The sequence below is a fragment of the Moschus berezovskii genome, chromosome 15 (genome assembly GCF_049115385.1).
Source record: "Moschus berezovskii isolate FMDL1 chromosome 15, NW_MosBer_1.0, whole genome shotgun sequence".
Taxonomy (NCBI): Eukaryota; Metazoa; Chordata; class Mammalia; order Artiodactyla; family Moschidae; genus Moschus; species Moschus berezovskii.
Window position 1 is genome coordinate 19,017,144 of NC_142474.1, and position 22,291 is coordinate 19,039,434.

The window sequence follows — 22,291 nt, forward strand, 5'->3', positions numbered from 1 at the left end:
TTAGAATCTTATTTTCCCAGTAGAACTCGTGGTTATCTTTAGCACACTTCCTGTTGGTGAGAAGACTGATTGTTTTATTTTTGTAACTATGTGTGCTGAAATTTACTGTAGAGCTTTATATTTGATAGTGTTTTCAAATTGTCAGTTGTCTACTGAACTAATTACGTTCAGTGTTTTAGGAGTAATTAGAATTTGCCCTTCTTCCATTTACCATGCTTGAATCTATATTTTTTAAACTTTTAGTTATCAGCAAAACTCTTAGAATGCAGCAAACTTCGCTATTGCATTTCTCTCAAAAGGCAGGTATATACACTTGGCTGAAATTTCTACGTCAGATTGTTGTGAATACCATAGTTCTCCTGAAGTAAACATTCTTGTCATTTTCCAGGCTTGGAAAGAAAGGGTGTCCAGCTGGGAAGAAAGAAAGAGTTAACTTCTGAGAGACTCATCTGTTCTGAAAGCCAAGGTGCTAATCTTACTATGCCCCTTCCTGAAAAACACTCAGTGGCTCTCCTTTGTCTGCTTGGTAAAGTCCAGACTGTTTAGCCTGACATTTCAAAGCCCTTCATGACCTTTCTGGCATATTTTTCTGTTTCCTATACTTGTCTTTCCACAAAATTAAGGTATTGTTTCCTTACAAGTGCTGAGCTTTCCATGGTCCTGTTTTTGCTCATAATGTTCCACCTGCTGGAAATTATCTTATTAATGTTTTCCCTGTCCAACTTCAGCTCACCTTTCCAAGCCCCAGGTGCAGAGTTTCATTTTCTTTTTTTTTTTAACTTTGTATTTTGTATTGGGATATAGCTGATTAACAGTGTTGTGATAGTTTCAGGTGAACAGCAAAGGGACTAGCCATACGTATCCATTTTCCCCCAGCCTCCCTTCCCATTCAGGCTGCCACATAACATGGAGCAGAGTTCCATGTACTATACAGTAGGTCCTTGTTGGTTATCCATTTTAAATGTAGCAGTGTGTTCATGTCCATCCTATACTCCCTAACTATCCCTTCCCTCCATCTCTCCCCTCAGCAACCATAAGTTCCTTCTCTAAGTCTGTGAGTCTCTTTCTGTTTTGTAGGAATGCCATACAATGTTTCTCTTTCTCTAACTGACTTCAGTTAGTATGACAATCTCTAGGTCCATCCATGTTGCTGCAAATGACATTATTTCACTTTTTAATGGTTGAGTAATATTCCATTATATATATACACCACATCTTCTTTAACCATTCCTTTGTCACTGGACATTTAGGTTGCTTCCATGTCTTGGCTATTGTAAACAGTGCTGCAATGAATATACAGTGTTTCATTTTCCATGAAGTTTTCTCTGACCCCACTCAGCCAAAAGTAATCCTCTCACAGCCCATGGCACTTTGTGTTCCTTTTGGGACACTTACTAACTTCTCTCTTAGAGCTCTTGGTCCTTGGAAGCTGGGCTCTTGTTAACCATCACTTTAATCTCCACACAGTAGAAACTCAGTTTATGTTCAGTGAGTGAGTTAAATGTCAGCCAGCATCCTGAAAGTGTCTAGTTTGCTTTACTTTTTCACCCTAGATAACCATTTGACTGTTATCTGTAAAAGCTATAGAACAAACTGCTCTGGAACAAAAAACACTTCACTCCATGCTAGTAAGTTTATGATCTGAGAAAATTTGTACCTTTTAAACCTCAGAGGGCAGGTGTATTAACAAACTACAGAATTTTCATATAAATGAATTCCATTACCTCACTATTGCTGTTGATGAATTGGCCTCTGACAACACTTAAGCATCAAAACGTACAGCGTCTTTTCAGGTGGAGAGGCTGACATGAGAGATTTGGTTAACTTTAAGAAAAATCTTATGAAAAAAGGACTGTTGAACTTTCCCTGGTTTGTTTCTGCCTTGGAATATACTGTATATCATATAAAGTGGCCACATCTTTTTGCATGACCTGTTTCTTTTGTCACAAAATGTTATTTTTTAGGCACTTAACAGGGTTCTGAGGTTATAAATTTAGAATCACAGCATCAGCAAATCCCAAGGTCGCAAGGGACTTTAAAGATCATGTAGTCAGCCTTCTGTCAGATAGATAGCCAAGTTGCGAATTTTCTACTTTTTGAGGTTATCCATTCTGTTATTTGAATCTTCAAAAACTCTCCTGTTAGAAAGTTTTTACTTCCAGCATTCAATGTTGAGTAATTCTTTCTCCCTCTGTGACCCACCCATGGGTTCTGATTCCTTTTGGACAGTCTAATCACTTTTCTGTAATAGTTAAGGCAACTGTCCTGTTTTTCTCCAGGTGAAATATCTTCTGATCTTTCATTGCTTCCTTTTGTCTCTTAAAATATAATGTTCAAAACTGTAGCCATATTCCAAGTGGAGTCTGACCTCTGCTGAACAGAACAAAAATCTCACTTTGTACATGAAGATATTATATTTGCATTACTGTATCTAAAAATCACATTAATTGCGGTGGGCAACGTTATCCTCTTGACTTCCCTTGAAAGTATATTGTCATCATAAGCCTGTGAGGCTTTCTCATACCTAGGTAGGAGTGACACACCTATCCTGTACCTCTCCAGCTGTTCTTTTAGGCCCAAGTGCAGGATCTTAGATTTATCCCTATTAGAGTCAGCCCATTGAAAGAGTCTATTAAGTATTTTTGGTCATCTGACGTATTTGTCTTCATGCCCCGCTTCTTGGAATCTACAAATTTGATAAGTTTGTTTTCTCTTCTCCATCTTAGTCATTCATGGAGATGTTGAGGCAGGCCAGGATGGAATCATTCCATTGGACCATACTATTGCTAGTAGGTTTAAATGGGCATTAATTATGTATGGAGATAGGATTGTCAGTTTAGATCAAATACTCCATAATTGTAGTAGAAATTGTCTTTTAGGTGAGTAGTCTTATTGTAGCTGCTTAGTAACTGTTTAACAAGAGATAATAGAACTACGTATGGTCATAAGACGGAGAAGGCAATGGCAAGCCACTCCAGTACTCTTGCCTAGAAAATCCCATGGACCGGAGGAGCCTGGTAGGCTGCAGTTCATGGGGTCGCGAAGAGTCGGACATGACTGAGCGACTTCACTTTCACACATTGGAGAAGGAAATGGCAACCCACTCCAGTGTTCTTGCCTGGAGAATCCCAGGGACAGGGGAGCCTGGTGGGCTGCTATCTATGGGGTCACACAGAGTCGGACATGACTGAAGTGACTTAGCAGCAACATGGTCATAAGAGTGAGATTAGGAACTCGCTTGGAAAATTAGTGACCCTGCTTATATTCTTATGTGACTTCCCTGGTGGCTCAGATGGTAAAACATCTGCCTACAATGTGGGAGACCCGGGTTCGATCCCTGGGTTGAGAAGATCTCCTGGAGAAGGAAATGACAACCCACTCTAGTATTCTTGCCTGGAAAATTCCATGGATGGAGGAGCCTGGTAGGCTATAGTCCATGGGGTCGCAAAGAGTCGGACATGACTGAGCAACTTCATTTCACTTTATATTCTTCTATATGATTAAATATAATATTACATTTATTAATTAATAAAACATAATTCTTATATTCTTGGGGCTTCCCTGGTGTCTCAGACGGTAAAGAATCTGCGTGCAGTGTGGGAGACCCAGGTTCGATACCTCGGTCAGGAAGATCCATTGGAGAGGGGCATGGCAACCCACTTCAGTATTCTTGCCTAGAGAATTCCATGGACAGAGGAGCCTGGTGGGCCACAGTCCATGGGGTCGAAAGAGTTGGACATGACTGAGCGACTGACGCTTTCTTTCTTCTAATCTTCAGTTCAGTTCAGTTCAGTCGCTCAGTCGTGTCCGACTCTCCGCGACCCCATGAATCACAGCACGCCAGGCCTCCCTGTCCATCTATGTAAGGTATTAATCTGAGAACATTCTGGATTGATTCGAGGCAATGTGGTATAGAGGAAAGAGCCCTAAACTTGGCCCTGAGATGTTTTATTGATTCATTTATTCAGCAAATATATATTGTGTGCATACTATACTTAAACCTTAGATATACAGTGATTTAAAAAGAAAAACAACCCGAGACTTCATGTTTGCCATCAATGGAACTTACATTCAAATGGGGAAACAATTTGATAATTATACAGATGAAATCATAATACTTTCTGTGATCTATCTTCTAGACAGGTACTGTCCAACAGAAATATAATACAGGTCACATACTCAATTTAAAAATTTCTAGTAGCTCCATTTTAAAAAGTGAAAAGAAAAAATGAAACTAATTTTAATAATGGGTTTTCTTTAACTTAGTATACCTGATAATATTTTCAACATGTAAGCAATATAAAAAATTTGAGATATTTATATTTTTTTTTCTTGAACTAAATCATTGACATCTTAAACTTATACCACATCTCAGTTTGAACTAGCCTTTTTAAAGTGCTCAATAGCCATGTGTAGCTAGTGGCCTTCGTATTAGACAGCACAATACTGTCCCCACCTTTATAGACTGCTCTATGGTATTGGGAAAATCACTTTCCTTATTTAGAACTCCTGTGTTCATTAGTAAAATGAAGGATTAAGACTTATCTTTAAACAGCTAAAAGTTGTCCTTTTCATGTATGAGGGAGTCATCCAAGGTGCTGTAATAATCTATGTCTTCATGAGTGGTACTTACATGGGTGTATATGTAGAGATTCATCAAACTGTATACTTAAGATACATGTACTTTTCAGTATCCATGTTATCGCTCAATAAAAGTTTTTTAAAAAAATCGCTTCTAATCATTTTGATTCTGTGCCCTTCAATAAAATTTCTCAGATGAACTGACCTTCAGTGGAAACATGTGACATGAAAAATGCAAACAGCCAGTGACTCTTTATGTCTTCTTCCCACCCAGGATGTGTCTAGTTCGAATGAAGCAGGAAGGCCGGAGTGGGAAATACATGTGTCGTATCATAGTTCATTTTATGTGGGAGGATGTTGAGCAGCGTGGCAGAATCATGGGGGTAAGTGACTACTATCAGATTCTGGTCTTGAAAAACTCCAGTGAGCGATTGCCTGACTTGAGTTGAAGTTCTAGAACTTGAGTTGGAAGGTCTGATGACAAGTGGTAATTCAGCTCAACTCACTTTTGCCTCTGTGGATTCTGACAAGCTCTGGATACTTTCTGTATTTGCACACATTATCATGGTTTGTCAGTGTGAGGACATCCTGTGTTCAGAGATGGGATTATTAAACAGCAAATCATGGCGATAGGAGGGGTGGATTTGGTGAATAGATGAAATAAAATAATAATCCAGTTTTAGGATACTGTACCTGTGATACCAGTTCATTGTGTCAGTTCACAGTTAGTTTGGATAGAAAGATCCTGACTGGGGGCCTGCACTGTCCTCAGGAACTTAAAAACAAGCTCCTTGATCGCTGACAACCTAGAATACTTTGGCAAGGTAGGTTATCTCCTGAAAAGGTCCATTAGTATACTTAATAACTTGAGAAAGGAGAACCTATAGTGTAGTATAACGTAGAATATGATGACGATAGAAAACCAGACCAAAACATTAGAATATGATGGATTAGTACCAATCTCTTCCTTTGTGTATACTGTGTATTTTGTGTATCTACACCATGTTTTAATAGATTGTAGTTCCTTGGTTTTTCCCATATCATTGCCTCACAGCTTGGGAGCATCTAAAACCAAACCATCAGACAGGGTCATGCAATGGGGTGACGTGGTTTCTTTCATTACAGAGGAGAGTTCTGTGGTTTCGTGTGTATGTATTTTATTATGTATGGTATCATTCTCTGTGCACTTAATTGCAACGTTCTTTTTTTTTTTTAACTGAACAGTGTGTCTTGGAGACCTTTGCATGCTGCATGGGATTTAAGTGGGGATTCTCCTGTTTTCACTTTTATCTACTGTAATTATTTTCACACACTTCCTATGTTATTGTCTAACAGTATCATGTGCTTGATGTGATGTGAGGTGAAGTCGCTCAGTTGTGTCCGACTCTTTGCGACCCCATGGACTGTAGCCTACCAGGCTCCTCCATCCATGGGATTTTCCAGGCAAGAATACTGGAGTGGGTTGCCATTTCCTTCTCCAGGAATCATGTGCTTACTCTATGTGTAAAATTGTAGTCTTTTAGACTAAATGATGGAAATGATGGTTTCCTTTGGAGAATTTGGATTGAGGGTGAAGTAACTGGGTATACTGAAAGCACAGGAGACATGGGTTCACCTTTACATAGCTTCATTGACACTTCTGTGCCTTTCTCTGGGAAAACAGACCATCAGCATTTCTGCTCATTCTAAAAAGATGATGGTATATTTCACAGTTTTAGCTGGTGTTGTCATCATCATCATAATCCATCTGGGAGAGTCAGTATTCCCTGTCTTTGTAATGTACTCTTTGCTTTATGTTTCTCACTGTCATGCCTTACTGCTGTTTAGCTGCCCAGAGTGGGATCAACAGCCTTAAAGCTATTCATCCTGCTGAGTGTTCCACATTCCTTTAAGTACTTACTAGCCAGCTCTGTGGCAGTACACAGTGGACATACCGTAGTGCTGGTGGTCTCAAATCATCCCATTTAATGACGACCAGTTATATCCCTTGGCCAGCCAGAGTCTCTGCTGACTGCCATGCAGGTACCCAGTAGTTCTGTTAGTCTGTTTTCTTACCACTGTTGACTGGACTCTTCTGGGAGTTGAACCACTGGAACCATGTGGGCCACAGCTGTCCCCAGCTTGAATAGCCTTATGAGCCATACGTGGCTGACTCCTAGACCACAGGAACCTTTTACTCTACCCCACCTCCACCCCCAGATGAATTTCTTTTTGGATCTACATATAAATGGGGCTTCCCTGATGGCTTAGCAGGCTAAGAATCCACCTGCAATGCCTGAAAAATCCCATGGACAGAGGAGTCACAAAGAGTCAGACATGACTGAACAACTAAGCATGCATGCACACACACATATATTTATCTCCATCACAATTTTCAGCACTTTGAACCTTCTCCCATGTTACTTTATAATATCCCTTCTACTTGACTGTGTGCTTTATAAAGGCAGGAAACCTATCTTATCCACAGTTTTTTGTTTACACAGTGAACAGTGGTTGAATAAATACTTGTTGAATGAATGAATAAATTGAAATTTATTCTGAAATTGTTTTAAAGCCAACTTGTTTGTCAGGTAGATCATACTTGGTTTGTTAGTCTCTGGTTCAGTTGTCTATCAATGCAGTCCTGCAGAAATTAGCCTTTCCTTTTTTTTTCCCCCCATTTTATCCAACCATTTTTCTGTCTGAATTGTTCTAGACATTATGCTGTCTTAGAGCGAAGTGTGTTAGATCAGCATTTCTCAAACTTTAATGTACCTGCAGTTCCCCTGGCTGCTGCTGCTGCCGCCGCTAACTCACTTCAGTCGTGTCCGACTCTGTGCGACCCCATAGATGGCAGCCCACCAGGCTCCCCCGTCCCTGGGAATCTCCAGGCAAGAACACTGGAGTGGGTTGCCATTTCCTTCTCCAGTGCATGAAAGTGAAAAGTGAAAGTGAAGTCGCTCAGTCATGTCTGACTCTTTGCGACACCATGGATTGCAGCCTACCAGGCTCCTCTGTCCATGGGATTTTCCAGGCAAGAGTACTGGAGTCGGGTGCTGTCGCCTTCTCCGCAGTTCCCCTGGGGATCCTGTTAAAATACAGATTCTGATTCAGTAGGTTTGGGGTGAGGCCAGAGAGTCTCTCAGCGTTTCTAAAAATCTTCAAGGTGATACCAGTAGCACTGGTAGGGCAGAATGGGGAAGGGGCAAGCATACTTTGAATAACAGGGTTTTAGATGATCTATAATGCTCCCCAAGTATAGACTGTTAAATTTGTCTTCATGAGAGAAATGCCGAGCTCCGGTTTAGTTACAAAGTCTATGAAAGATGATGATTTAAAAATAATGGAGACTTGAAAGAGTTGGGGAATTACTGTTTTTATATTTCCATTATAACTGATTTGCTCCTCCCTTTCCAACATCATGCTATAAATAGACACCCTTTATACAGGCAAGAAAATCATATATTAGACAATTCTAAGTTGTGACTGTGATTGTGTGTGTGTAGAGGGGACCTCAGTCTTTGGTATGTGTACAGCCTAAAGAAATGGGAAGATTAGGCTGGACAAGAATGGCATGTGGCTGGAGAAAAGTAGTAGGCAGAGGGAGCCAGTCTGGCCTGGTTCTGACCCTGGCTGGCAAATTTTTTCTCCTCTCCTTACTTCAGTTTCTTGGTTTAAAAAAAAAAAAAACTTGAGGGGGAGGGTGGCTACCTGGTTTCCAAGTTTCTTTTCCAAGCTTTGAAAATCTATGATGTGAAGGTGGTAATTTGCAAATCTATTTCTGTGTTATTTGGCATCTTTAAGAAAACTCATATAAAAAGTAGAATTTATAAGACTGATCAATGTAGTGGTGATTTTTCTCCTGCCAAAGAATTCTTAGAGCCATTACATTAGTTTAGTGGACTGCTAGGAAGGAAGATTGAGAATGTGAATTAATGACACATTAGAAATTTGGGTCAAGAAATCCTTTGAATTAGAGTTCCAGTCTCATTTGGTGGGAAAATTTTCACTTTCCAAAAATTTGCTTTTTACCAGCTGTTTAGGAGCCCAACTATTGTGAAAAATAAGGGAGCCTCATATATCATCAGTGAAGCTGGTATAAAAAGCAAGTGTTAAATTTGAGGTTACAAAAATCACATCAGTAATTTAGAGCGTTCTCACTTAAAAAAAACATTATTTGGGATTTAAACATATAAATTAGCTGTGGAAATAAAGTTCATTATATCACCTCATCTGGTCTTGTTTTATTTCATTAACTGGTTCTTAAAAACCTTTGTGAGCTGAGTTGCAGCTGAAGAGGTTGGAGACCATTTTTCCTTGGGCCCTTGCCTCACTCCTGAGTGTTGGTAAGAGTAGAGAACTAAGACTTGACACAGCTGTAAAAACAGACAGCGCCTTTGGCCTCAGCTCTTTCTCCTGGTGCAGGCAGATTTCAGATGTAAATTTCACTTTCTGCCTCTCCTACTAATGAAGTAAGTTTCTTTTGCTGGGTTTGCAGCCAGGTGTGTCCAGTCTTGTGGCTAACCGGGGCGCTTTACTTAATTTTTCCATTTGTGACATTTCAACCAAACTTAAAAAACAAACATAAAAATTAGCTCAAGGCAGTGGCTCAAAGTGTTAATGGTAACCTTAGGCTGGCTAAACGACTTCCTCTCAGTTCTGCCCTGCCAGACATCTCCACCTTGTGGCTTACAATGAGCAGGTTTAAGCTTTCCAAACTGTGGAGACAAGGTGGAGGAGGTGGGGATGGGCTTTAGTTAACTAGTTGCACATTTATCTCTACCAGTGGTCCCTGGCATGACAGTTGCCTCAGCAACATTTCTTGCTGAGGACAGTTGCCTCAGGTGATTTCTTGCTAGCAGCCTTCTGGGATCAGGCTGAACCTCCTGTCACCACAGTCTCCTGCTCCTCGCTCTAGCAGAGCCGCTTGATGGGGGATGGTGTAGAGGACCTAGAAGGGAGTAGAGAAGCTGTGGGCTGAACTGGACTCCTTTGTAAAATTTTACTTTGCTTTTCAGAACCAGCATTTTGCTTTGCAAGGTCCTCTGTGATCATACCCCAGACTACCTTTCCAAACTCATTTCCCCTAGCTCTTCTTGAGCCTTAAATATGAGAAACCTCTAGCACGTGTGCCTGGCACACAGTAAGCGTGCAGTGAACATCACATTCCATCGTTGCCGCACATACTTTTCACTGAAGCCAAGCTGAATGTCTTACTCTTCCTGTATTTTGTCTTTGCTCACGTGGTATGAGTATACTAGATTGCCCTAACATGCCAGCCTCAATTCCTCCACATCCCTCCACTTCAAATTGGAAGCTAATCATGGTTTACCCCAGCTGTAAGTACCTTTTTAATTTACCTATACCCTTCATTGGAAAAGACCCTGATGCTGGGAAAGGTTGAGGGCAGGAAGAGAAGGGAGCGACTGAGGACGAGATGGTTGGATGGCATCACTGACTCAATGGACATGGGTTTGAGCAGACTCCGGGAGATGGTGAAGGATAGGAAAGTTTGGAGTGCTGCAGCCCATGGCATCACAAAGAGTTGGACACGACTGAACAACAACATACCCTTCTTCTGGCTCTTAACTGCCTCTGTTTTGCATCACTGTCATTCGGGTATATTGACCACCTTCTGGGTGAATTCCTGGGAGGTGGGATCACACGTATCCCTCTTTATACTCTCCAAAGTGCTAGTCATTGCTCCTTGGCTGAATGTATGCCTTCTTCTGATGAAAGAAGATGGTTCTGAAAGCCCATTATAAGTGTTGGAAAAAGTGGAGTGGGGAGGTATCCTTTTTATTCTGAGAATATTTATTTACTCATTAGTCTTAAATGTGGGAAAAGAAAGAAATGAGAAATTATCTCCATTCTCAGTTTTCCTTTTTCTTTGTTTATGCTTTCTCAATCTTCTAGTGGAATTATTTGATTGAAAAAAAAAATTTATACACAAAGTACTTTATGTCTCTAAACCAGCAAAGGTTTTGAGTCTATAGAAGGTAGTAGAACTACTTATACTTTAGTTTTTCTGGAAATTTCCTTCCAGGCCTCTGTATTTCCATTGCCATGTCCTCCCTCCCCCCAACAAAAATCTTCATTCAAACTCTTTTGTTTTACCATGAGGTAAAAAAAAGTTTGCTATACTTTGCATCTCTAGGTCAGAGTTAAAGCTCACTGCCAAAGGTATTGTTTAAAAGGCAAGGACCACTTTAAAGATACAGTTTTTTTGTGGCCAATAATATGAATGGTTGAGTGTAAATACAGAGCAGTCCCCTGGGCTCAAAGCCTTTAAAATAAGAATACATGTTTGTTTTCCAGTATCAATCGTTCTTTTGAATGTTTTTTAAATGTCCTGAGCAGTTGGAACGGATATTTAGTTATTAGGGAAGGGAAGGCTAAATTCTTAGAAGGCAGAGCAATTCTATTTTGGAACTGGTTCATGAGTTAAGCAGGGACCAACTGAAGATGTACCTCTAGTGGATAAGTTCCTTTCTCAACACAGGTTGCTTATCCTTAGGCCTTAATAGGTAGCAAGAGTGCACAGAGGATGTACCTTCGGTGTGTTTTTTAACATTTATTTGGCTTCATTGAGTCTTAGTTGCAACACGTGGGATCTAGTTTCCTGACCAGGGGTTGAAACCGAGACCTCTGTATTGGGAGTGCAGAGTCTTAGCCACTAGACCACCAGGGACATCCCTTTAGGTAGTTTTCTAACTGATTGGATGCCTGGGTGTATACACCCAGGATGCTTGTCTAATGGCTCAGATACCTGACCTTCTGAGTGACATACTGGATTCACTCCACTTCAGGGAGGGTCCTTGAAAGAAGTTATAAACCTTTCTGTATTTTAAATTATAAATGGTGAGTTTCCTGAGGTCTAATTCCTACTTGTTTGTCTTTGTATTTCTACAGTGCCTCAGTGGAGCTTTGTCTTTAGTAGCCATTCAGTGAGTGTTTCTTGACTGAATAAGTCAGTGAATTTGATGTCTACTCTTTTATCTTCAGTTTACCTCCTGAAATTTCTGTAGAAGAAAAGTGACCATTTTTTGAAAATTCCATTTGAATTTTGAGTTTTTTGAGTTTTTTCATTTAAAATACCATTTTTCAAAGCCCTGGCTAACTCAGTGCACTGACAAAGTCCTGCCTTTCCCTAATACCTTCTTAAGTACTCCTCATGCTAAGTACTCCCAATTCAGCTTATCATTTCAGAAATGTTTACCTCTCCAACCCATCACTTTTTTTTTTTTTTGCCTCCACTGTCTTTTGTACCATAGTTATAAAACTGCTTAGAGCCGTGTTTGTCAGGCACAGCTAAAGCCATTTTCCATACCTCTTTTTCAGGGGTTGCTAATGCTGTGTGTTAGTTGGGTTTCCCTGGTAGCTCGACTGGTAAAGAATTCGCCTGCAATGCAGGAAACCCTGGTTGGATTCCTGGGTCAGGAAGATCCCCTGGAGAAGGGAATGGCTACCCACTCCAGTATTCTGGCCTGGAGAATTCCATGGAGAAGAACCTGGCAGTCTGCCTGTTCTTCTTGTGTTTCTTATCTCACTACTGATGTCATCACCACCAATCCAGTCCCCCAAGCTAGAATTCTGAGTTGTCCTCAACTCCTGCCTCATCCTCTGCATTCAGTTGTCTTGTCACTTTTCTGCCCCAGATACCTCTGGATTTTATCCTCTCTTCTGTTCTGTTGCTTTATGTCAGTCCTCATCATCTCTTCTTTATTGGGCATGGCCTCCTATATTGGAGGATGTTCTTGTTCTTAGAAGATACCTGCTAAAGTATTTAGGGGTGAAATGTTTTGATATCTTCAAATGATTTAGCAAAAGAAGAAAGGGTATGTATGTGTGTATGGATAAAGGTCAAGCAAATGTCACAGAATAGTAAAAACTGTGAATCTAAAGTTCATGCAAGTTTTGGTTGTATTACTCTACACCTTTAAAAAAAATAAGTTTGAAGCTTTTCAAAGTGAAACGTTGGGGGAGGGGCCTTCGCATTCTGTCTCTAGCCCACCTTTCTAGTTTAATTCCCAGCAAACTTCTCCTGCATGCACATGGGCACGATTGAGCATGTGCACAGACACACTGAAACACGTTCCACTCGCGCCATAGTTTCACTGGTGCTGTAATGTTCTGTGTTCCTTTATGCCTTCATTCACACACTTCCCTCTGTCTGAAGTGGTTGTAACCCTGTCTCCTCCGCTCATGGCACTCTTAGACACAGCTGGATAGTACCTCTTCCAAGAAGCTTTTCCCAGCAAGCCCCCAGTAATGCTAGTATACTTGCCACTCCCTTGTCTGTATTCCTCCAGCACTTTGCACAAACTTCTCAAATAGGGCTTGTCATTGCTATACTATAATTATGGGTTTGTGTAGGTCACACCCATTATATGGAATGAGGATACCAGGATCCCTAGTGCCTAACACAGAGTGCCTAACATAGTTACCCTTCAGATACTTGTTGGGTATATGAGCTTGCTTCTACTTTTCATCCCTGGCCACTGCTGCTGCTGCTGCCGCTAAGTCACTTCAGTCATGTCTGACTCTGTGCAACCCCATAGACGGCAGCCCACCAGGCTCCCCCGTCCCTGGGATTCTCCAGGCAAGAACACTGGAGTGGGTTGCCATTTCCTTCTCCAATGCATGAAAGTGAAAAGTAAAAGTGAAGTCGCTCAATCGTGTCCGACTCTTCTCAACCCCATGGACTACAGCCTACCAGGCTCCCTTGCCCATGGGATTTTCCAGGCAAGAGTACTGGAGTGGGTTGCCATTGCCTTCTCCGCCCTGGCCACTGCTATCTCTCAAATATTGACTTAAAGATCACTTATTGTACCTGGATTTCATTTCTCTGACCCATCCTCCACCCACCCCCCCAAAGGTTCATGTTTCACTTTCTGCCCAGCCTCATGGATTCTCTGGCTCTCTCATCTTTTAATCCACTTTATAGGATAGATGAACCTTAGAACATTAGACTTGAAGCCTCAGAGATTCTCCTGGTCTGAAGGTGTTCAGGTGTGGGTATTTTGGAAAACTTCTTCAGAAGATTTCTGATGCTCATATCAGGTTAAGGACTATAGATTTGTTCCCACCCTCTCACTTCTGTGGTGAGGAAATGAAGTTCCAAAGAAGTTCATTGATTTGCCCAAGGTCACGCAGCTAACCAACAGCAAAATGAGGATCAAAACTAGGGTATGCTGATTCCCTGTCCAGTGTCTTGCCTTACTATACGATGACACCTCTGGGGGGGTCGGGGAGGTGGAAATCAACTTCATGGGAGGGTCCTTCTCCCCTGTCTTTTGACCAAAGACTTCTAAAGACCAAGAGGACAACTTTCCTTGAATCTAAAAGTGTTCTGTTTCTCCAGTGCAGTCCCACGCCTGAGGCCCCTTTATTCAGAATTTCTAATCCAATACGGCAGAGGTTTCCTACTCCACAGGACTGATAGAGATTAAGGGAGGAAAAAAAAAGATGAGAATGCAAACAATGTTCTGAATTTGTTTCTTTTTCCAGCATTTAGAGGCTGAATGTCTCCACATCGTCTGAATTTGCTTTAGTTGATTTTACAATTATTTTTCAGAGACTCCTTGGTTATTTCTTTTTTTTTTTAAGACTAGAGGAACACTGTGCTTGGAGAGGCTGGGCTGGGAGACTAACAAAGGCAGTATTATGCTGTGCACGGCAGAGCCAATAAATGAATTCAGGAGACACCTAGATGTGTTTCTAGAGGAGGGCATGAGGGGGAGGGGCCTGGTGCAAAGGCAGAAAGGTGGGATTAAGATAAATTAAAATGGGGCCAGCATGTTGGATCAGGGGACAGCCTCTTCCTGTTCCCACCATCGCTTAAGATTTTTCATTCTGCTTCATTTGAAAGTTAAAAGTAGTCTTGACCATATAATCTCATACTCTCCTGTCCCCCCACTGTCCTGTTTAGGAAAAGAACTTAGTCTAAGGGCTATTTCAGCCTGACAGAGCTATGTTTATTACTGGAGTAGCACATCTATGGGACATTCCTAGGGAATCTTAGACTGTTTAAACTGGAAAAGAACTTTGAAATAATCTAATCCAGGGATTCTCAAAGTGGCCTCCAGACCAGCAGCCTCAGCACCACTTAGGAACTTGTTATAAACGCATGTTTAGGGCTCCACTCTGGATCTGCTGAGCCAGACACTCGGGAGGCAGGGCCCAGCAATCTGGATTTTAAACTTGATTTTATATTGGGGTATAGTGGATTAACAATGTTGTGATAGTTTGGGGTGAACGGCTAAGGGACTTGACCATACACATATACATGTATCCGTTCTCCTCTAAACTCCCCTCCAGGCGGCCACATAACACTGAGCAAGAGTTCCCCCAGTGCTATACAGTAGGATCTTGATGGTTATCCATTTAAAATATAGCAGTGTGTACATGTCCATCCCAAACTCCCTAATCCCTTTCCTCCATCCTTCTCCCCTCTCACCCCCTCCCCCCGCCCAGCAACCATAAGTTCATTCTCTAAGTGTGTGAATCTCTAAGCAATCAGTGTTTTAACAAACTCTTCCGTCTGAGGGCTACTGCTCAAGTCTGATCCTGTCATTTAAATGGTGGAGAAATTGGCTCTGGGAGAGCTGAGTAAACTTGAGTTAGAGACCAGCTGAAGAACAGAACTCAGGTCTCCTGATGGCCAGCTCGTACTCCTCTCCCTGTGAAGAGGAGCAGGATCTGGGCATGGACTAGTGACATGTGAAAGTGGAGGGTTTCAGCTAATGCAGAAGGAGTTCCCCAATAGTAATAGCTAATGTTTACTGACCACTTTCTCTTGGCTGTCCTTTTTTTAAACACCATTTCAGTTTATGTTTACAATAGTCTTAGCTATGAGATCCTATCCTCATTTTACAGATGAAGGAACTAAGGATCAGAGAAGTTAGTATTAGTATATTTATTAGTTCCCTATAGCTGCTGTAAGAACTTACCACAGATTGGTGGCTTAAAACAGTAGAGCTTTGTTCTCTCATAGTTCTGGAGGCTAGAAATCATTTTCAGTAGGCTGAAATCAAGACCTCACAGGGGTTGTGCTCAAGGGAAGAATCTGTTCTTTGCCCCTTTCACCTTTTTGGTAACTGCTGGCACTCCTTGGCTTGTGGCCACTTCACTCTGATCTCTGCCTCTGTGGTCACGTTGCATTTTTCTCTTCTGTCTGGGTTTAAGCACCCTCTTCCTCTCTCTCATAAAGGTGCATGTGATTGCAATTAGGCCCACCTGGATAATCCAGACTGATCTTCCTATCTGAAGACCCTTAATCTAATCACAGCTGCGGTCCTTTTTTGCCATATAAGGTAACATTCACAGGTTCCAGGAATTAGGATGTAGCTATCTTTTAGGAGACCAGTATTCAGCCTACTGGTTAGGTAACTTAACCAGACTTACACAGTAAATGTAAGAGCCTAGATTGGAACGCAAGCCTGCCAGACTCTAGAGCCCGTGCTCTTAATCATTACTCTCTACTGCCTGAAAAGGTCACTGCTAAAAACTATGGTTCTAGCATTAGCTTCAGATTTTTTTTAATGTTTCCTTCTTCCCCAAACTTGCATAATGTTACTTGTCACATAACTCCGAACCTCTGCATCCTTCAGCAGCTCTGGTCCTGACTCCTTCAGTTAAATTACTAGAGGGCAGAGCTTGCATTCCCACCCCACCCCCCACATTCAAAAAAATGGAGATATAATAATCATTCATACATCATAAAATTCACCATTTTGAATGTGATTTTTAGTAAGTTCACAATGTTATGCAACCATCACCACTGCCTAATTCCAGGACATTTTCATCACTTCAAAAAGAAACCCTGTGCTGTTAGCAGTTACTCTCGTTTTTCTCAGCCCTTGGCAACAACTGCTTTCTGTCTCTATGGACTGACCTATTCTAGGCATTCCGTATCAGTGGAATCATATAATATATGGTCTTTTGTGTCTCGTGTCTTTTAATTAGCATAATGTTTCAACGGTTCATCCATGTTGCAGCATGTTTCAGTACTTCATTAATTTTTATGGATAATCTGTTGTATGGATATACCACAGTTTCTTATCCATTCATCAGTTGATTGACATTTGGGCTGTTCCCACTTTTGGCTTATTTGAATAATGCTGCTGTGAACATTCATGTAACTGAACATATGTTTTCAGTTCACTTGGGTATATACCTAAGATTGGAATTGCTGGATCATACAGTATGCTATGTTTAGCTTTTTGAGCAGCTCAGGTATTGTATTTCATATCAAGTTATTTGAGTTCCTAGAGTGACATTGTTCATTTGTTCATAATGAAGTAATATTCTCATAATCTGTAATCTTAATCATATTTCTCATCTAATTGCCAAATAAATATTTATACCTACAGTTTTTGACAGTAAAGAGAAAGGATGGTGTGGTATGATGGAAGGAGTTCTGGCCTGCCCGGCTATTCTCTGGGTAGGCTTGAGTACGTCAGATCACCTCACCTCTCTGGGGAGGAGGGCTAGATGATTTCTAAATTCTCTTCCAGACTTAACATTTGCAACTCTGTGAAAGTCTGAAAAGCTAGCCTTGTGTTAAATCCCAGAGCTTATGTTCTGTTTTTTTAGCAGTTCATCATTCTCTGTCTGATTTCTGTTCCCAGACACAAACAAAGTTTTACCCATCCATCCATCCATTTTATTGTGGTCTGCTAGCTTCCAGGTACTATGCTAGGCACTGGAGATACAAAGATGACAAAGATATTGTCCCTGACTCCCCTGTCTAGTAGGAGAAGACAGACATATAAACAGGTGATTACAATGTTAAGAGATGATCCTATTTTAAAATTGCTCTGCCCAGAGTAGAAAAGTTTGGGTAGATGACATTTGCATTGTATTTTTTCGGATGAGTGTTTGCTAGACAAGAACGTTTTGGTTAGAGCAATGGTATAGGTAAAGGCAGAGTGGTGTGAGAAGACAAGAGCACGTTTGCCTTTGTTAGATGGCTTTTTTCCTTCTTTTCCTGAAGTGGTGTAAACAGACTGTTCAGACTAGCTCCGTTTTGAGATCTTTCTGTGTGTCCAATATCCAGACTCATCAACTCAATGGCCTGAAGAAGAAGATATTTTGTCTTAAGTCCTGACCACCTATAGGTCTTCTTCCCTTTTTTTCTAAGAGCACTTCAGACTCAATTTCTGAGTCAGGAGATTCATTGAGTGGATAAGGAACTTTGATCAAGATTTGGGTTTTCTCCATCATACCAGCTTAGTTTGCTCTTGAAAATGCCCTTTCATCCCCCTGAGGGTTTTAGCTACATAAAAATATTAGGAGCATAAAATTTTACAATATGATCAGCATAGCACAAACTAAATTTCTCACCTTTGACTAGAAACATATATATGGAAGGCTTTGTGTTTTAAGCTGCCCCCTTCTCAGCCTCCTAGCCTTCAGGAGAGGTCATTGTACAGCTCTTTCCATGGTCACTGTTCTCTTCCTTTTTACTGGAGGGCAAAACTAGGGCAGAGAAATAATTTTTATTCACTTCTGAAAGGTTACAGTAATAAAGAAACTCTTGTTAACATCAGAGAACGTTGCAGCCAAGAGTTTTCACAGTCTGGCATTGTTTATTTTACATGTAATTTGGAACCTTCTGCACTGTTAAAATATTGGCACAAAAATGTTTTAACTGTTGAAGTGCTTCATTGCATGCAGCAGTGGTGTGGCGTCAGAGCGGCAGCTGGACTCTGGAGAGCCATTTGCCCTGTTCCTGTTGGAAAGAGGAATGGTGTAAGCATGCATGTGTGTGTGCAGATACACATTCACTTGTGTATATGTGAGCCTCTCTGCATTGAGAATTAAGAACTTTCTCTGCCCTGATGAACTTCTGTGCCTCCCTTTATTTAACAATGAGAAGGGTGTAACAATCCTGCTTTCCTGTTGCCGTGGCTGCCGGAAAGTATAACATTTCCCTTATTTGGATATTTTGATATAATTGTTCATTATCCCATTTCTCTCACACACACTTTGTTACTTAACTCTTTTCTTTTACTTTTATCCATCAAAGGATTTTTGTTGTTGTTGTCTTGTTAGGTTGAAATTAAGATTTGAAAATAACTGCAGAAGGATCCCACGTATGAAATGGGAAGACTGCTAGGCTGGTGACGGGGCTTCCTGAGGTCCATGTCCAACTTTGTTCCCAGAGTTTGGAGGACCTTCTTCTTCCCCCATCTGCTTTGTATCCTGGGGTCTAAAATAGAGCTATATATTAGCCTGGCCCTTGCTGAGACCCAGGGGTTCCCCAGGGCTGGTGATGCTCTTTGTAACCTGTCTGGCCTAAGCTTTTCTTCCTCGAAATCTGACACCTTGTTCCTTGGCCTCCACATTGGAGCCTTGGCAGAAGAGGCAGAGGTTACCCCCACCAGGTGAGCTCTGCCGAGCTGTCTCCAGGCCAGGCCATTCTCCAGGGACCTCCAGCAGGGGGCTCCTTCTCCAGTAGGAGTTCCACTCCAGCTCCGAGAAAAGGATGCTCCACTGGCATGGGTACCACAACCACCATGCCCTGCTCCCACAGGCTGTAGACTTTCTGTCACAGCCAGCCAGGGATCCCTCACCCTCTAGCCCAGATCAGCTTTCAGTGCCCACCAACAGAAGACAAAGTGCTCAGGACCTTGCAGTCCTTCTTGGTTCAGTGAACTCTTTTCCCTTTTGGAAAACACTGCCTTTGACTTCTTGACCCACAAGAGCAGTCCCTATGATGGAGAATCCAAAGGAGTACGTGCACGTGCAATTTCGGGCAGAGGAAACAGGTCTTTTCCTAACAACCTAGTGAGGGCCCCTGTGTCCTGCACTCCACTTCTAAGGTATGGGGCACTTTGCGCTTAATTGTCCAGAAACCATTTTCCCAAGCAGTTACCTCCCGTCACATGGGCTTTGGAGCCAGACAGGCCTGGGTGCTAATTCCTGCTCAGCCGTAGTGTGGCCTTGAGACCCTGGGAAAGTCTCTTTACCTCGCATTTCTTTCTCTGTACACCACACAGTGTGTGATTTAAACAATATGATCTGGTAAAGACTTAGCACAGTACTTGGCACATTTTAATCACTTGATAGGATAAAGGAACTGTGTTCGGACCTTTTCTACAGCACCTGGCATTGGCTGCCTTATTTCATGAGGATTTGTGTACATGCCTGTCACGCCCCACTGGACTCTGATTGCTGGAGGATAGAGAGTGTATCTTTTGTCTTTGTATCACGTGTTTGCCTGGCTTGGGTCACGGGCATAGCAGACACTCAGTCACTGCTAGCTGAATCTGTTAGGATGTCTTGAACAGACAGGGCCGGCATGATTGTTTTAGTTTCTCCATCTGAACCTGGGGAAATAGTAACCCCCTATTTTGGAGCCTTTGAGGACAATTTAAAACGATATGTGTGAAGTGTTTGGAGTCCTTTGAAAGGAAAGTAGTGGGGAAATTAATGGTGTTTTTGCTGTTCTTGGGAAAGCCCTTTGTGGTTCCCAGCGAATAAATTACTTGGAGTGAGTTTTCTAACACCTCCTATTCTGCTCTGTTCACTGAGGCTTTTTAAAAATAATAATAATAATAACTGTCTGCTGTAATGCTTTTTTGCTGTAACTTATAAAGATATATAATTTTGGTTTTGGACTTTTGACCCCTTTCTGCTCCCAGGGGAGAAATTTCTATCAGAATAATAAAAGGTGTAAACTGTGTGTGTTGCCCTTTTTCTGGGCCTGGGGTAGTTCAGCCTCTGGGGTTAAGAATCATCAGGCTTGTGGTTTGTACCTGGTTACAGGACAAGTAGGAGACAATTCCCATTAAGAGCTCAGTGGTATTCTAAGTGTCTCCCCCACTCCTATTCCTTTGCATCCTGTGCCCTTTTGCTAAAATTCTTCAGTTTTCACATGAACTCTGTTTTTTGAGGGTTGTGAGCACATTTGTTTATGGCCGTACCTCTTCTCTTTCAAAGACAGAAGATGTTTATCATCTGCTCTGCTTTAGGTCCCCAGCTGAGTTGCCTGGCAGAGAGGATCCTCTGGAGGAAACAGGATGGGAGAGGGGAAAAACCATTCACTAGTCTTGGAGCTAGAAGAGCAGGGAACTAAACTTGATTCTACCATTAGTTAGCAGATGCAGAACTTGGACCAGGATATTTCTTTTCTTTTTTTCTAAATACTTATTTTATTTACTTATTTGGGTGTACAAGGTCTTAGTTGCAATATGTAGGATATTGGTTATGGCATGTGAACTCTTAGTTGTGGAGTGTGGGATCTAGTTCCCTAACCAAGGATTGAACCTGGGCCCATTGCATTGGGAGTGCAGAGTCTTATTAGCCACTGAACCACCAGCAAGAGTCCCTGGACCAAATCATTTCTAAAGATCTGTCCGGCTTGGGGGAAAAAAATCTGTGAGATAAGAATTTTCCAACCCAGAGGAGAATTTACAAGAATGAACGGTAGTTTGCTACAATTCCCGCGTGTTCGCTAAGCCTCTCTTGCCCTGTAACCCTGGAAGAACTGGCCCTGTAATCTTAATAGCTTCAACTCAAAGGCTGATGAGAGACCAGAGTGGTTTGAGAACAAGTGTGGGTTTCAGACATGCTAGAGTTGTCTGGTCTGAAGCAGTGGGTAAATGTGGATGTCAGAAGAATCCCACTTGGCAATGACCCCCTCGAAACTGTGTAAAAAAGTCCAGACTGCTCTAGCTGGGGGTAGGAAGCCCCAGTCAGGGCTAGCCCTAGCTGATCAGATTTGCACAGCGGTCACTGATTATATATTGTGCAGGTTCAGTGACTGGCAATCTCCTAGATGCTTGACAACCACAGGGATAATCCCAATTCAGCCTTTTCCAATTGAGAATACTTAGTCCTGGCCAGGAAAATGGCTTGTTCAGTGTCACATATTAGTAGCAGGGCAGAGATTAAAGCTCACTGCTGATTCCCTCAGTTACTCTTTTCATTACATCATCCTGTCACCTTTGCCATCATCCTGCTACCTTTACCATCCCTAGAACTACCATACACACCCTCCATTTTTGTCTTCCTATCTTACACACCTCATTGGTTATTCTTTTAAGGTCAGTGTTCCTATGTCCAGGGCAGTGCCTCACACGTAATAGGCCTTTATCAGATGTTAGCGGATGAGTGAATGAACTTACCCAAGTCTTCCTAACTCGTTAACTGGCCCTAAATTGTTAATGGATGCTAATACAATAGTGTTTTACTGGTCCCCAGGGGCTTTCTGTACCCGTGTCTTCTGGAGGAGTGGTGGCAGTAGCGCTGGGGAGGGAGCTCTTGGGGCGGGCAAGTCGGTGGTGCCCCTCACTCCATGTCTTTCCACAGAGTAGGTGACCATCTTCTCTTTTCTCCTATGAGTTTAACCCTTCACTGGGCACTGCCAGAGGGCGCTGGCTCTGCTAAGATGGGGGTACCTATGTGAGAACAGTTCTGGAAGCCAAGAGGTCAGACCCAGGATGCATGAGAGCTATTAATTGATTGTAGCTGCCCTGGATGTGCTGTGAATATTTCTGGATCCTTTGGGGAGACAGCTAGTAATATAATGCCCCTCTTCTTGATTGCTTCCCTAAAGTGCTGGCTGAATGGTCCTGTGGGGGTTGGTTAGAGCTGAAGGGGCCCAGCTGGAAAGCAGACACTTCTTTCTCCATGTCGATTGCAATCTATTGAGCTGATTTTGAATGTTCGCGATATGTGCCACAACCATGACATTTGCTCAGAGGAGCAGGAAGAACTACAA

The 22,291-nt window shown here is 42.0% G+C and overlaps 1 protein-coding gene across 1 annotated transcript in view; it reads left to right on the top strand.

Moving 5' to 3' along the window:
• UQCC1 (ubiquinol-cytochrome c reductase complex assembly factor 1) overlaps window positions 1–22,291 on the top strand; it is a 100,458-nt gene that overhangs the window by 53,433 nt on the left and 24,734 nt on the right. The window contains exon 7 of the mRNA XM_055436320.2: window positions 4,856–4,964. Coding sequence (XP_055292295.2) covers window positions 4,856–4,964 — 109 coding nt within the window. The remainder of the gene's footprint in view (window positions 1–4,855; window positions 4,965–22,291) is intronic.